Source organism: Diadema antillarum, unplaced genomic scaffold, assembly GCF_040938485.1.
Source record: "Diadema antillarum isolate AM-2024a unplaced genomic scaffold, OU_Dant_1.0 seq00000137_RagTag, whole genome shotgun sequence".
Taxonomy (NCBI): domain Eukaryota; kingdom Metazoa; phylum Echinodermata; class Echinoidea; order Diadematoida; family Diadematidae; genus Diadema; species Diadema antillarum.
Window position 1 is genome coordinate 773,948 of NW_027271214.1, and position 16,057 is coordinate 790,004.

Here is a 16,057-nt window from a genome sequence, read left to right on the forward strand (position 1 = left end):
CATGTAGGGTGCGGAGAGGGAGTCGTAAACCTGCCAAATGTCCACCACTGGTGTCGGCTGGTGGTCACATAAAGCAACGTGTTTCTCCTAAAGACATTTTCTCACTCCTCAAAAATCACTCCTCCATGGCAAAGGGGTGTATCCATTAAGACCAATAGTGTTAGGTGTACAGTTTGCCTGCACCAATATGTTTATGATTTTGTAAAATAATTTTAAGTGTAATCTATTATAGGCAAGTTTATTCAAGAACCAAAACGCGGGGAGAACAAAACTGGAATGCACAAGCCCAAAAGTCTTCAGACCAGAGCAAGAAGAGTGAAGATATCCAGATCTTCTGAGGAGTTTATGCAGCAGTATGCATGGCAAACAAACAGTTAGAATTTGTAGTAAGAAAAAAGCAGTGGTACGAAGGACTTTAATTTTGTTAATCTGCGCAATGAGAAATTTCTCTTGTTAACTTGGAGGAGTAACAGGGGGAGGTCAGGAGAGAGTATCTTTCACGTGACAGAGTAAAGAGAAACGCAGATAAAAGTTGTAAGTCAACCAGTCTCTGACAAATCATTGGCGAGAAATTGAGAAAAATAAGAATGTAATAATATGTGACTTTGAAGTAATTGACAACATATCAATAATGGCATTTTAGATATGTTGCTAAACGATTTATTCTTATCGATTCCTTTAAAACCGATTCCTAATCACTTAAATGAAGACGAGTTGCCAATACTCTTCATTTAGGTGTTTTTTTTTTTTGTAACTATCGTTATATACTATATAAAGATAACACCTGAAATTCCATAGGAATTTCTGCGTTAAAGTAATGTTCGAATTCACAGTGTATTTATGCGCTCAACTAACGCTCGAATTCACAGTTAAATTTCTGCGCAGAACTAATGCTCGAATTCCCTGTGTATTTCTGTGCTCAACTAAAGCTCGAATTCCCTGTGTATTTCTGCGGTCAACTAACGCTCGAATTCACAGTGGAATTTCAGCGCAAAACTGATGTAATGCTCGAACTCCCTGTGTATTTCTGCGCTCAACTAACGCTCAATTTCAGCGCAAAACTAATGCTCGAATTCCGTGTGTATTTCTGCGTTCAACTAACGCTCAAATTCCCGTTGGTTTTCTGCACTGAACTAAAGCTCGAATTCCCTGTGTATTTCTGCGCTCAACTAACCCTAGAATTTACTGTTGAATTTGCTCGAAATCAAAAGATTTCTTTGCGAAAGATATGTGCTGAGATTCCATGTAAATTAATGATATCACAAATTGGAATGAGTGATATCACAAAATGTATTTCTTGATATCAAGCAATGTGAATTCGTGATATCTCGAATTTAATTTGTGATATCACGAATTGAATTTGTGATATCAATAATTCGATTTCGTGATATAAAAAATTGGTTTTACGTGATAAACCAATGGGTATTTGTGATATCAAAAATTGAATTAGTGATATCAGAAATTCGAATTTTTGATATCACGAAATGGAATTTGTGATATCAGAAAATCTTTTTGATTTAATTTGGCTTACCACATACGCACACACAGCGAGCTGCGAGAGAAACGAGCCAGCTCCGATCCGATCCTTGTGCGTGCGAGTCCATATTATCTTATGCACTGCTCGCTACATTGCGAGCCGCCTTCAACATACCATTATCGTATCAACTTCAGTTTTGTAAGCTCCAACGGACTCACCTCTCGCAAAATTGGAAAGCTAATTCCTGTGCAGCGTAATTTTCATGCCCTTTACAAAAGTAAGCAGTGCTTATTCAATCATGAATTATTTTTATACTTTTTGGTGTCATATGAAAGTTGAGTACATAAGCTTTCCATACATATAAACTTTTTCCCCCAGAATCATATATTTCTTATACGGCAGCCATTTCAAAAGTGTATAGTTTTTATTTTTTGAGACACACGGTATAGTGTAAACAATATAGGGCCAAGATTACTTCCCTGTGGAGTACCACAATCTACTTTCTGCATTGATGACGTAACACCATTGACAACAGTGCACTGATACCTATCTTGTAAATAACTCCGAAACCATGCAAGAGCTCTTTTACTTTGTCCCGTCGTTCTGAGTTTATACAATAAAATGCCATGATGGACAGTGTCAAAGGCTTCTTTTTTTTCAAATCTAAGGCCACCATTCCTACCAATTTACCCTCGTCTATAGAATCTGACCAAGGAGGTTCGAGAGATGGAGTTACAACTGACTATAATTATTCGATAAGCTGTCAGTTTTCTATGGATGGACAAACGAATTCCACAGGTGCATTTTATTTTGTGCCTTTGATGTTCGATGCTTGAAGCCGTCATCTTTCTGAGCAATCTGAAGATTCATTTTTAACGCTAACATAATAGGGACCTATCGGGTATATGCTGCTCTTTTGTATATCAAATGCAATGAAATTTCACCTAATGATAAAGCATAGATTCTTTTCATCTTTCTCCTGTACGGACAGTATCTGCTTTAAAAACAATAACCACTACAGGACCTAAATTTTGGAATGAGTTGGATAGAGAAATAATCCAATCTCTGTCTCTTTATTCATTTAAGCATAATCTTAAACTAGTTTTTCTGAATTCATATCTATGGTTATTCTTCAATCCTCGACATTCTCTGTTCATACTTCACATTACTGACATTATCGATTATGTAACATGTGCCTCGCTCGTGATTTCTGTATCATCTCCTGAACTTCCTTTGTACACATTTGGTATCTCTGCTATTGTACACTGCATCTGACTTGTACCTCGCTCGGGTGATCACGCAACTCTCAAGAAGTCTTGTGCCGCGGACATTGTTTTCTTTGTTTGTTTTTTCCTTTTACTTTTTGGCGTTTATATTTCTCCAATTCACAAATGGTCATTCCTTTAATTACATGGCCAAGTAAGAAATAATCTCACATCCGCATCTGGGAATCTATACAACCTACAAGCAATGCTTCTATGAAGATTCCTCATATTTCACATGTTTTATTGTCTTATAAGCTGTACTTGACAATTCATCCAAGCTTTTGTATTGTGATGTTTATGTTTTATGTATTTGTTGAAATGTGGAATATGGAACAATAAAAAAAACCAAAAAACAACAAAAAAACATATAAAACAAAAGTCAATTCCGTTCGAAAATATGTGCAAAAGTGTAAATCTGAGCTGTATTTTGTGAAAGTGTTTAAAATTTTACCCTCATGGAAAGCCGGTTTGATCACTTTTCTCCTTATTTCCGCCAAATGAAACTAATATGGTATCATCGTCGTAGTTCTTTATGAATTAATGTGTCAGATTAGTGTATAATCACGTACATTCGAGTAATTTTGATATCTATTTCAGCAATATTTCAGCAATTTATATTCGCTCACCCCGTTGCCTTTACCATTGTCTACCGCCCATCGTTTGTAAGTAGGGATAGCGAAAAGTAATTACCGTCACAAAGACATATCTTCCTTGGAAAGTGGGTGGTGATTATGCAATGAGACACGAGTCAATTGTCTTCGCATCTGAGCGGCAGATCCAGTTTGACACATACTTCAAATATTTTTGAGTGGCGGCTTCGAGCATGGGATCAAAGCGAATAAGACTGTTGTGACTCCATTTCTCGAACCTCCTTGCAACCACCCAGACAAGTGCATGCGATAATGAAAAGATGATTGTCTCAGTCTCTCATGTCACGCAACCTCAATTTCCGTTTTCCCAAAACTATCACGTAATAACGTGGATTGTGTAAATGCAGAAATACTTGTACAACTCGATCATCAGTGAAATTTGAGAAAACTCGGAAAATCAGTTTTTAAGATAGGTGAGTCTTTATGGACTTGGTTTACAGCCATCGTTGGATAGGAAGACTTCAACCATGACCATTCATAATGTCAAGGTAAATAGGACAACACTATAAAGTAACTCGAAAATGAATTCCACAAAATGTATTTTTTATAATGAGAAGTATACATATACCTTTGTATTGTTACTGAAATAATTATGTCGAAGGTGATATTATTCTCCCTGACATATTAAAGAGGTATAAATGCAAATGTTATTCCATTATGCTAAAAAAAAGAAAAAGAGAATGAAGCGTCGTCTTATGTAAAGATGGCGGTAACGAAGCTTAAAAAAATGCATAACTTTAGAACTGAGCGACTGATTTTCCTCAAACGTCTCTGTTGTTTGCTATTGATATTGCTGCCTTCACGCAATCCACATGTATATTATCTCGGTTCTTATCTCTTTCACCTCAGCAAATCCGAATTTGCACTGTAATGACGATTTCCTAACAATTGGCAGTATTTCATTCGCTTATTCTTTTTCTTGTAGGCCTACCTGTAAACGATTAGCTTAAAGGGACAGTACAGTACTGGTTGAGGTGAGGATTCAGCTTGTAACGTTTTGCGAGATATTTAGAAACCACTCTATGAAATGTTAAACAGCATACAATTCCAAGGGGACTCAAAAGTTTATTCAAAGAAAATTGGTTTTGAAATGACTGAGATATCTAAAAACAATCAAAACAAAGGGATCGTAATAAAAGTCGTGGCCTGTCAATTTTATTATGATCGCTTTTTTGATATCTCAGCCATTTCTAAGACCAATTTTCATCCAATAAATATTAAATCCTTAATTCTTGAAATTACATGGTCTTTCATATTTTATAAGAGGTCTGTCATTATCTCACACAAAAGAAAAATGTTATAAACCTGACGTTAGGTCGCAACCAAAACTATACGATCCCTTTAACAAAGTGGTAATAACAAATTTACTGCAAAGGTGATAAAAAGGTGATTTAAAGAAAAGAAAGAGCTAAAATATAGAAATATTTGCAAAAGACTGGGAAATCTGTTTTCTTTCAAGAAAAAAAAAATAGTACGGTTAAAAAGAAGGAAATGTTCAACATAATGTGACAATAACCAAATGGCAAACACTTTTAAAGGAAGAAAATAACGAGCTTCTTTGAAATCTTGTTAAAGAAAGTTCGAAATGAACAGTGGAGGATTGGGGGGGGGGGATAGGGGCACGTGTCCCCCCCCCCCCCCCGGCCAAAAAGGGAAACGACGGGGAAAAATGTCAGTTCGTGAAGTTAAAAAAATATATATGTCATAAACGAGCAAACAAACGGACAGTCAAGACATAGTAAAACAAAAAACGAATGAATGTTGATAGTCAAATCATCTTCGTATATAGTGGAACGTCACAGTTCATTACGTGAAGTTCCTTCAAACTTTGAAAAGTAATACGCGCAGTTTTAATGAGTCATGTATTTGTATGTGGTAAACCAGACGGACATTATGTAAATTCATTATTCAAATACATTTTGTTGAAAAAGAAATGTACAACTACTGGCTACTTATTATTCAGATGCCCATTGACCTGAAAAATAAAAAGCTGACATCTTTGACATTTTTTTTTTTTACAATCCATAATTGAATATTCAATGTTACATAATCCCTGCCTATCATATCAACTTCAGTTTTGTAAGCTCCAACGGCTCACCTCTCGCAAAATTGGAAGGCTAATTCCTGCGCAGCCTAATTTTCATACCCGTTACAAAAGTGAGCAGTGCTCATTCACGCATGAATTGTTTTTAGACTTGTTGGTGTCATATGAAAGTTGAGTCCATAAGCTATCTATTCATATAAACCTTTTCCCCCAGAATCATATATTTCTTATTCGGCAGCCATTTCAAAAGTGTATATTTTTTTTAGACACACGGTACATCAATGACCTCGCAAAGTGCATAAAGAAGTGTAAAGGGCTCACACCTGTAAATAAAATGGAATGTCCCAGACCCCTTCACAAATTCGTACCAAAGATACCAAATAACTGAAGAAAGAAATTCATTATAAATCAATAATGCAGTTTGGTAACAAAACAAAACAAAACAAAACTGAATAGCTGTATATATTGAGTATGAATTCCTCTACAAACTGCATTTTGGTTGGAAGATGAAATCTTTTCTCATGGGATTTGAAGGGACTATGTTTCATTGCGTGCATGTACAGAAAATAGGTGATATTTTGAGTGAAAAGAACTCGTAGTCTGGCTTTGCGGACCCTTGGACAGAGTTTGAGCCGAAGAACCCGCCTTGGGAATTTGATGGATGAAAGGATATATCTCACTTGCCCAGGTTATTGAAAATGAACCACCTCATTTCTCCCAGCTGTTTTAGAGAATTTTTTGAATTTTGAATTTTAACACACGTCTGGTTACTCTCTATGGGGAATTATTTACCCGTGCGAGCCCTAAAGTCTCCCTCTACGCTGATGATACGTGTATTTATTTTGTGCACAAAAACCCTTCCACCGTTATTGACCCTATAAATGAAGTATTAGAATTGATAAATCGATGGCTGACCCGACATAAACTGGTTTTGAATACAAAGAAATGTGAGTTTATGCTGATAGGATCCAGAAAAAGAATTAGAGATGCTGTTGTCCGAGATGTCACTATCGAAGGCAGGGGCGGATCCAGGAATTCTGTAAAGGGGGGACGTGACTAATATTACTGGTGTCACTTCCGGGTTTCATTTCATTTTTTCTTTTTTTTAATTTCTTTTGTTTTTAACGAAAAATAAAGGGGGGCGTGCGCCGGTTGCGCCCCCCCCCCCCCTCTGGATCCGCCACTGGGAGGAAACACAATACAACGTGTGAGGAATTTGAAATACTTGGGAGTTATGATTGACGAACACATGGACTGGTCAGTTCAAGTGGAACCATTAAGGAGAAAGATTGCAAAAGATATATATTTGTTTTCTAATCTATTTGTATGAGTAGCAAAGTGCGCTTAGAAACGTCAGTATGAAGCGCCATATAAATGCAGTTATTATTATTATTATTATTGAGACCGATCAGATATTTTATAGGCCAAAAAACGCACGTATGTTTTACAAAATGTATTATTCAATCTTAATTTGATTACTGCAATATTGTGAGGGGAAATGTGGGAAAGGGTTTTAAACGAAACCTGCAGATTGTACAAAACAGGGCAGTGCGAACTGTTACGGGAGTAGATTGGACAGTTCCTTCTGATACGGTTTATGATTATGCTTAACTTAGATAGATTACAAGATCGAAAGATTAAACGTGTTTTTTTATTTTATGTATAAAGTAGTTCATGATTTAGTGCCTCAATTTTGTTTTTAAGAGTTATGATTACAGTCTAAGACAAACGATACAGAATATCATATCACCGCCGATACGTACTGAGTTGAAACGGAGCATTTCTTATTACGGGACAAAACTGTGGAATAATTTGGGAGATGATATTAAAGTAGCAAGTTGGGGTGAGTTTAAAAGGCGAGTAAATGATGATGAAAGTGTTTTAGCTAGAGCAAAGGAATTTTTATTGTTCAGATAATATTTATAATCATATGCTTTATTTTATTAGAAGATTTTGTTTCAAAGATGTATGCAGGGCGGGTGGGTTGTGGTTGTGTGTTGTGTGTGTTGTTAGGGTAGTTAGAGGTGATGTGCGGTGTTCGTTTTACATTAATCTGTTATCTATAGTTCTAAGTGTGTTTTTTGTGTGTATTAGATTTTATTTCAGTGATTCTGTTTTTTATTCTATTGTTTGTTATTAATTATTTATTTTAAGATATCTATGTTTTTAACTTTTAATGGAAATGTAATTCTATTTTTTTGTAAATTGATAGTCATGCCTATTTTGTGTCTTGCCTATGATACGTAAATTGATTTGTGTATAGTTTTAAGTAGTTTTTATTTGCTTTGTATCTATATGATGATGTATCATGTTATGTTGTTTACTCACGGGACCTGCGGCTGTACAAGCTAATGCTTTTACGCAGGCCCCATATTTTTTTTTCGCATTATGACCACAGTTTAATTTGCATGCATACAGACCTCGTGTTTATACCAAATCAAACTTCTGTACATTCCGATGAAGTCTCATCTAAATTATGTTTTGTATAATTTTCGTATTTATATACTTTATTGTGATATATGTGAGAAATATGAAAATAAATTGAAATGAAAATGAAATGAAATGTATACTTATTTTTATTGCACGGACCAACTGAAAAATAGCTGTGGCTGATGATAGTACCGTGATTGAATAAAATGAATGAATGAATGAATGAATGAATGAATGAATGAATGAATGAATGAATGAATGAATGAAAAGATAACAAACAGCACACCGAAGTGGCTGGGATCAAATTTCCTTCGAAAATACTGAAATCGCCGTTACGAAAATGCATGTACAGTGCGAGACAGTTAAAAGAATTACTTTTAAATACTTGCGAAATATAAAGGGAACGAATAAGTGATATTAATCGAAAGAAATCGTACCAAATGAGAGATATGAGAAGCGACGAAAATAAAGCAGTATACGCCCTAACCGAAGTTCGCAGCACCGAACGCCAAAAATACAGTGGAAACTCGGTATGACGAGATCCTTGTATGGGACAAAGACAATTTGTTCTCTTTGTCGGTAGTCAATAAACGATACAAAATAAAGGAAATGAAGTCATTGGGACCGCAGAAAAAAAGTTTTATAGTAAATATTATGTTATATCAGATCTCTGTATATATAGGCCTCGATCTAGACCATTACTGAGTTCAAACGCCTTTCACCTGTGCAGTGCACATCGACACGTGAACATTATAATCATGCAACAATTAAAGACTTCCTTTATTTTTTTTTGCACCGACGTATTTTCTTATTTGATTGAATATTTTCCGAATGTTCCACCCAAAATATGCACCAGATCGTTGATGAATTCCTACTTCACAGCGACGCATATAATGCAGCGTTGCTAGTTGCGGATACCGCTTCGTGACAGTTGCACTATTTTTTTTTTCATGTACCTCTTCTTCCTTTTCTTTCACGTTCACGTAAACTGCGTGATCTTTGAAGTATTGAGAAATAAAACAATAAACGAAAGGATAGAATGTGATGCAAACCTACACTCTATTACTAGGTGATAGGTATCAACGATTATAAACGAAATGATAATTTCGGACACTTATGTCACATTAACAGCGACGCAAAGTTAAGCTAAACGCAGCTTTATTGATATAGCGGAATGCCGCTTCGTTATACATTTGCACCAATATTTTCTTCTTATTCCTTTCAGTTTCTTCAAATCAGTGTAATCCTTGAAATAAAAAAAAGAAACGCAAAAGAAAGTGTAAAAGTATAAGTACCCTGTATTATTATTATTATTATTATTATTATTATTATTATTATTATTATTGTTATTATTATTATTATTAAAAAGTGATGCAAACCCACACTTCATAAAGTCATAGGTATCCACGATATTGTCATAAAAGAAAAGATAATTTCGCAGAATGGGCCCATAGGTCATATTTGAAGGGCGGTGAGTTGGCTCAGTCGGTAGCGCGTCTGCCTCACGATCACGCGGCCCGGGTTCGAACCCGAGTCTGGACTGAGCAATGTTGTGTGTAAACATACCGTCCCCTCTAGCAAGAGGCAAAACACTCTGTCCCTCGGATAGGACATAAAATGGAGGTCCCATGTATGAGAGAGTCACAGCTCATGCACGTAAAAGATCCCGCTTCATTCATTCATCGAAAAGAGCAGGGTGTCTAACCCGGTGAAGTGGTCCCATCCCACATCCAACTGGACCCCATGGAAGACCAGCTTAGTGTAGCTGAATATGGGCTATCCAGCCATCTTCACAGATGGAAAATGAACAACAACAACCAGATCGAGTTTTCTTTTTCTATAGGGCTCAGACCTGTTAATAAAATGGAATGTCCCAGACCCCTTCACAAATTCGTACCAAAGATGCCAAAATAAATGAAGAAAAAAATTAATCAAAAATCAATGATGCAGTTTGGCAGAAAACTGAATAGCGTAGATATTGAGTATGAATTCCTCTACAAACTTCATTTTAGTTGGAAGATGAAAGCTTTTCTCATAGAATTTGAGGGGACTATATTTCATTGGGTGCGTGTACGGAAAATAGGTGATTTTTTTTTTTGAGTAACAAGAACTCGTAGTCTGGCTTTGCGGACCCTTGGACAGAGTTTTTGCCTAAGAACCTGCCTTGCAAATTTGATGGATGGCAGGGTATAGCTCACTTATCCAGGTTAGTGAAGATGAAACACCTCATTTCTCCCAGACAGATTTTTTTTTTAAATTTGAATTTTAACACACATCTCTATGGGGAATTATTTACCCGTGTGAGCCCTATAGCGTAATTACCTTACAATCTGGCACTCCCATATATACTTTTCTATGAGAGAGCTGCCTCTTGTTTGTTTGTGTGTGTATGTATACATGGGGGTTGTCTTTCTTTTCTTTGTTGAAGCATCTGCAATGTGCTCTAGTTTAAAGGGCAGTGCGCTTTAGTTCAACAATTAGTTATTGCTCACGTGGGGACTACAAATTACAAGCCCTGCATTTTCATCAGTCTCCTCTATTTCCAACAACTTTATTTCGGTACGGTCACAAGAGTCACAGCATATAAATTTCTTTCCGTTCACAGTTTTTTCTTTATCGTGATGTTGTACTGATTTTGTATGCCACAATGCCGCCACCACATTCTTCTTCTTTTTTCCAGCTCAATTAAACATTTTGATGTTCCATCAGTCGGAATTTTGTGAATTATATTTATAATGTTTTATGGGTTTTTGTAATCCAAAATAGGAAAGTATATAACCGCATCCATTTCAGCTATATACTCGCGTCTATAGTCTTTGTGACCAAATTCAGTAAAAAAAAAGTTTCTTTTTTTTTCAAGACAATATTTCATGTATCCATTAGAAACATAGGTATAACATCTATGTCGAATGATAAGTAATGACACAAATATTATGTGGTGTCATAGAAAATTATGTTTATGCTTTGATTTAGACTAGTGTACTTTGTCGCAAATATATAATGGTATGCAAAACACTTTATGATACTAATCTTCACCAATCTTTTCATGGTTTATAACAAAATATTTCAATGTTTACAAACACTTTTTTTTATTGTTTGATTTTTTTCTGGCCACCGTTCATTGTCGGTCCTCTAAAAACATGAACAATGAAATTTGATGACCTTGGTAGCCCAAACAGGACATCAAAAAGATATTTTAGCGTCGAGCCTTGCCTATGTATTTTTGTTTTAAAAGTGAAATGAATTAGGCCTAAATGAATGAAATGAAATATGATTTAAATGTAAAAGTACATAATGTGACCATCACACTAAAAGATAGACATGTTAAAGTGATTTCAGGGTTAGGGTTGTCATGATATATGTGAACGTGCATCACATAACGAACAAAAACTCGCACACAGTGATTTTGTGTGAGGACTGAAAATATAGGTGAAATTGGTCAACCTAACCAATCTTAAGTTTTTCATATTTTCTGAAAGAGCAAGTCTTTTTCTATATCGTATTAAAGTTCGGAATCATAAAACAAACAGGAACTTGTGTTTTTAACAGTTTTTCTCAAACACTTTTTGGTGGAATAGTGTGATTAGTTGTTTCTACTACAACCCTCTTCCCATTTCTCAAAAACCCTGTCCATACACTTCACTTTCAACTCCAATAACTTTAGAAAAAATGATGCTACTACATTGAAAGTTAGTAGTAATCATGTACAGAATGTGCTAATAAAGCATGCTTAATTTCAGCCTTATCTGATAATCCCTTCATTCTTGTTGCTCCAGTGGTCAACATCCTGTTTTTTGTTCAATCCCACAGCTAGCATAGCTTGGTAAAGATTAAGATCTTCAATACACCCTGTACTTCAGAGCTTTTTTCCTCGGTTCACAGTTTCCAGAGTGTGTCCTTTCTTTCCAATATTTAGATAGGTTGGGAGAGTCCATTTGAATTGAGTTTTATATCATTTTCTAGCTTAGAGTCTGCTCTTTCAGAATCTACTTTTAACTAAAAATCCATGTCTGGCGACTTTTTGTTTGTTTTGTGATGCAGGGTCACATATATAACTCTAGCTTGGATAACCTTTTCAGAGTTTCAGCTTTTGTTACGAAGTCAAATCGGGGTCAAATAGTTGGCATTACTATTTTGTTCCAGCGATTCAATTTTTTTTTATTGCTCTCAGAGAATTCTAATCACTCAACCATGATTGGGCTCAACCAAATATCGTACCAAAAGCTCATGATCATAAACGGTTGCTGGACGAGAGGAATTCGTGCTTGAATACTGCAGCAATCTACAACACAATTCAATCTTTTCTCTAAACTCTCAGTGCGCAACGCAATTCGCCACCACAACCTATAGACCCAATCAAAAATACAAAATAGTCTCCTAAAGATGAATTACTGAAACTGCCACCGGTCTTACACTTGAGGCACAGTGAACAGTTCCAGCACGTTTATTTTCATATTTCACTTGGCATTCAATAATGATTATACATATTGTAACGAAAATTTACGCTTCTGAAAATGCAGGAAACTTCACTATCAGTTTACCTACAGAGTATAATAATAGATGTAGGGAAGGCCTATTGCAAAGAATCACTTTGCACCACACACAGCACGCAGTTCAGTCGAACAGGTTAGAGAACAGTGAGTAGAATGGACATATATCTCCCGGGCGTGACAGCAAGTTAGTCGCTATGTAGTGTGTAGTCAAACCAAGGAGGTACTATACCTCCTTGCTCTCACTCACTGAGAGCACATTCTGACACCAGCGAGTGTAGACGCCTTTTCACATGCTGTCAAAGATACCTAATCTTTGGACAGTGGATAGCTCTCATAGCCAGGCGCGCCGGAAGCAGTTTTGGATGGGGGGGGGGGGGGGGGGGGGGGGGCGGGGGGGGGGGCAAATATTGGAGGGGCTCACGATAGACCATTATGTTACACAATATACACATACACACACACACACACACACACACACATATATATATATATATATATATATATATATATATGTTGTTATATGTACAGTGGCGTACCGTGGGTCGAGACATTGGGGAGGGGGGCACCTTGTGGAAGAGTATAATGTTGAGGGTGTGTATTGATGCTTGTGCGTGTGTGCGTGCGCTGTAAGTCTGCAAACTTAATGGGACTACATTACATTACGGAATGTGATACATTCAACAACGCAGTCATTGAGTAACATTGTAAATTTTCCTTACATGGATTATGGAATGACGTTGTGAAACGACAAATTACTGTCAGCAACATCAGGAGAATTGCATAACAATAAAATGCGAGCGAGCGGAGGGAGCGAGCTTGAAAATTTTGACATTTTACAGTCCCAAAACTGCCGTTTGTAGCTACATCTTTCGCTTTGCAAATTAAGGGCGGCGCACCGGGCGCAACTGCTGGCAATTACTGGCAGCAACATTAGGAGAATGGCATAACGATTCAATGCGAGCGAGCGAAGTGAGCGAGCTTGAAAATTTTGACATTCTGCAGTCCCAAAACTGACGTTTGTAGCTATGTTTTTCGCTTTGGAAATTAAGGGGGAGGCGCATCGGGCTCAACTGCTGGCAATTACTGGCAGCAACGTTAGGAGAATGGCATAACGATTAACTACGAGCGAGAAAAGCGAGCGTGCTTGAAAATTTTGACATTTTACAGTAAAAAACTGCCGTTTGTAGCTTGTATATTTTTTTTCGCTTTGGAAATTACAGGGGGGGGGAGCGGCCCAGGCGCAACTGCTGGCAATTACTGGCAGCAACATCAGGAGAATGGCATAGCGATTGAATGCGAGCGAGCAAAGCGAGCGAGCTTGAAAATTTTGACATTTTACAGTCCAAAAATTGCCGTTTGGAAATTAAGAAGGGGGGGGGGCGGTGCGGGCGGGGATTAAAACTATTTTTCCGGGAGCGGTACCTACGTCAGGTGTCACGTTAGTAAGAACTAGCCGTGGAAGAGGGACGTATGGAAGATTTTTTTTTTCTCAAGGGGGGGGGGGGGCGGGGCACACGTATAAAAATTACAAAACAAAGAGGAATCTTTTAAAAGTTGCTTCAAAAGGAGGGTTGGCATGGGCCAGTTGTGCCCGCCTCTAAATCCGCCAGTGCTTAAAGCTAACATTTTTATACTGTATTTACACGATTTTCCAGAGCCAAAGGCCTCCACAAACTGCAACGGTTACCGTTGAATGCGGTTGAGATAATCTGCTCACACGCAACGAAAAATGAAGTTCTAAACATACTCTCTAAAAAAAATCGAGTGAAAATTTTCACTCTAAAAAGAGTGAATACAAAAAAGAGTGAAAATGCTCATTTTCACTCATTTTTGAGTGACCTCAGGGATCACTCCAAAATCTTCGAGTGATCCCTGACGTCACTCCAAAATGAGTGAAAATGAGCATTTTCACTTAAAATTCACTCCAATTTCACTCGAAAATCACTCTTTTTTGTATTCACTCTTTTTAGAGTGAAAATTTTCACTCGATTTTTTTAGAGAGTATATGACAGTTAGAATTATTAGTCTCAGCTAATAAATGTCCCTATTTGTATTTCATTTATATATATGTATAAATTTATATATATATATATATATATATATATATATATATATGTTACACCCGTCCCGATGCGGCAAGGGGTGTTTAAAAACTGTGTTCTCAAGGAAGGGAAAAATGCCACGTCTAGTCACAATGGATGCAGGGATGAAAGTGTGTCTTTATTCCGGTATAAATCATACCGAGTTTCAATAATGATCATATTAATCGCAATCAAAATAAATCATCAAACACTTCTTTTTATCAACACAATGTGAGTGACACATGCTATTTGCTGATAGGAATACCTGATTCTTTATCAGTGTAATTGATAATTTACCATGTTCAATATGATGCTTGCTTTATACCTCAAAGAGTCTCTAAATCAAAGATTAATTATAACACTTACTCGTAACAATCAATCTTAATATTCCTTTGTAGTAAGCATACTTTACTGTAAGATTCTCCTTTAATAAAGCAATCTAGCTTTACCTAAATTAGTCATTTAGAATATTAATGATTTAATCCAATAAACGCAACTACATATCATTTGATTAATCTCTGTTTGTATCCATAAATCAAAACGCAAATGATTGAATAAACCTCAACCTGGAATGCATTTACTTCTTTGGCAAGAATAGTTTTAAAATCAAGAGGGAAAACTAGTCATTTTAGTGCTGTACACTGCCAAACAAATCTCACTTCTTTAGTTTTCCTTTATTCCTCTAAAAGCCAGGTTTTCTCTCTCTTTCCTGCTCGTTTCTGGATTTTATTCCTCTCATATAAAACAAAACGCTTCTGATCAATTCCTTTTTAGTTTCTTTATACCAAGTGAGGAACTGGCCAAAAAGTGAGGAACTGAGAAGCTGGGAAAGTGAGAGAGACACTGACCACAACTATAAACACTCCGTCCAGAGGGCTGGTGGTCAGCGCTCTGGCCGATAAGGCGTGGAGGTCGCTGCATGAGTCATCCAAACTGTGTTCACATTGGACCTCCATTCTCTACATCTACACTCTAAACATGTACACTAAATTACTTCTCACTGTTCCTATCTTGTACAATACTACAATGCAACTCTGATAACATTGTACAAAGTATCCATATATTCACAATCTGCATACCTATTCAGGCGTTTGGGTTTCCATTCAGAAAAGCATAATGTCAGCTACCTAGCAATCAATCCCAAGAGAGCCGTATCATCAACATAAGGTCAGTGGACTCTGGTGCCACGCACCGCCTAGGAGAGTGTTTACTCTGACCATTCCACTCAGCTTTCTACATGGAATGGCACAGCCTATGGCTTGTTCACACTCGTACTAGCGGAACTTAATCCGAAACTAAATCAGCTTAAATAGCAATTTTACATCTTTCATAATGAATACTGTTAAATCATTACAGAAATCTAATAATGACACAAGCACTAATACTCATATGGTCACTAGCACGTCATAAACAAGCAAACAAGCAATCATATCTGGCATTAAACAATAATTCAATAACTTCACTGAGAACATCATCTTTGGTCTTAATTCCTCTTTTACTGAAGGAGTCACCATGTAGTTCAACTACAAAACACTAAACATCATAGAATTCACCAAATTTACCAGTCAGAAAGAATGGTTTAAGATGATTGAACGGAAGTAGAAATAAGATTTCTTA

At 36.7% G+C, this 16,057-nt stretch overlaps 1 protein-coding gene across 1 annotated transcript in view; it reads right to left on the minus strand.

The window, feature by feature from the left end:
• The window catches only part of LOC139727635 (putative methyltransferase DDB_G0268948), a 40,514-nt gene extending 25,118 nt beyond the window's left edge, over positions 1-15,396 (minus strand). The window contains exon 1 of the mRNA XM_071638616.1: positions 15,289-15,396. Coding sequence (XP_071494717.1) covers positions 15,289-15,396 — 108 coding nt within the window. The remainder of the gene's footprint in view (positions 1-15,288) is intronic.
• Positions 15,397-16,057: the final 661 nt, after the last annotated feature.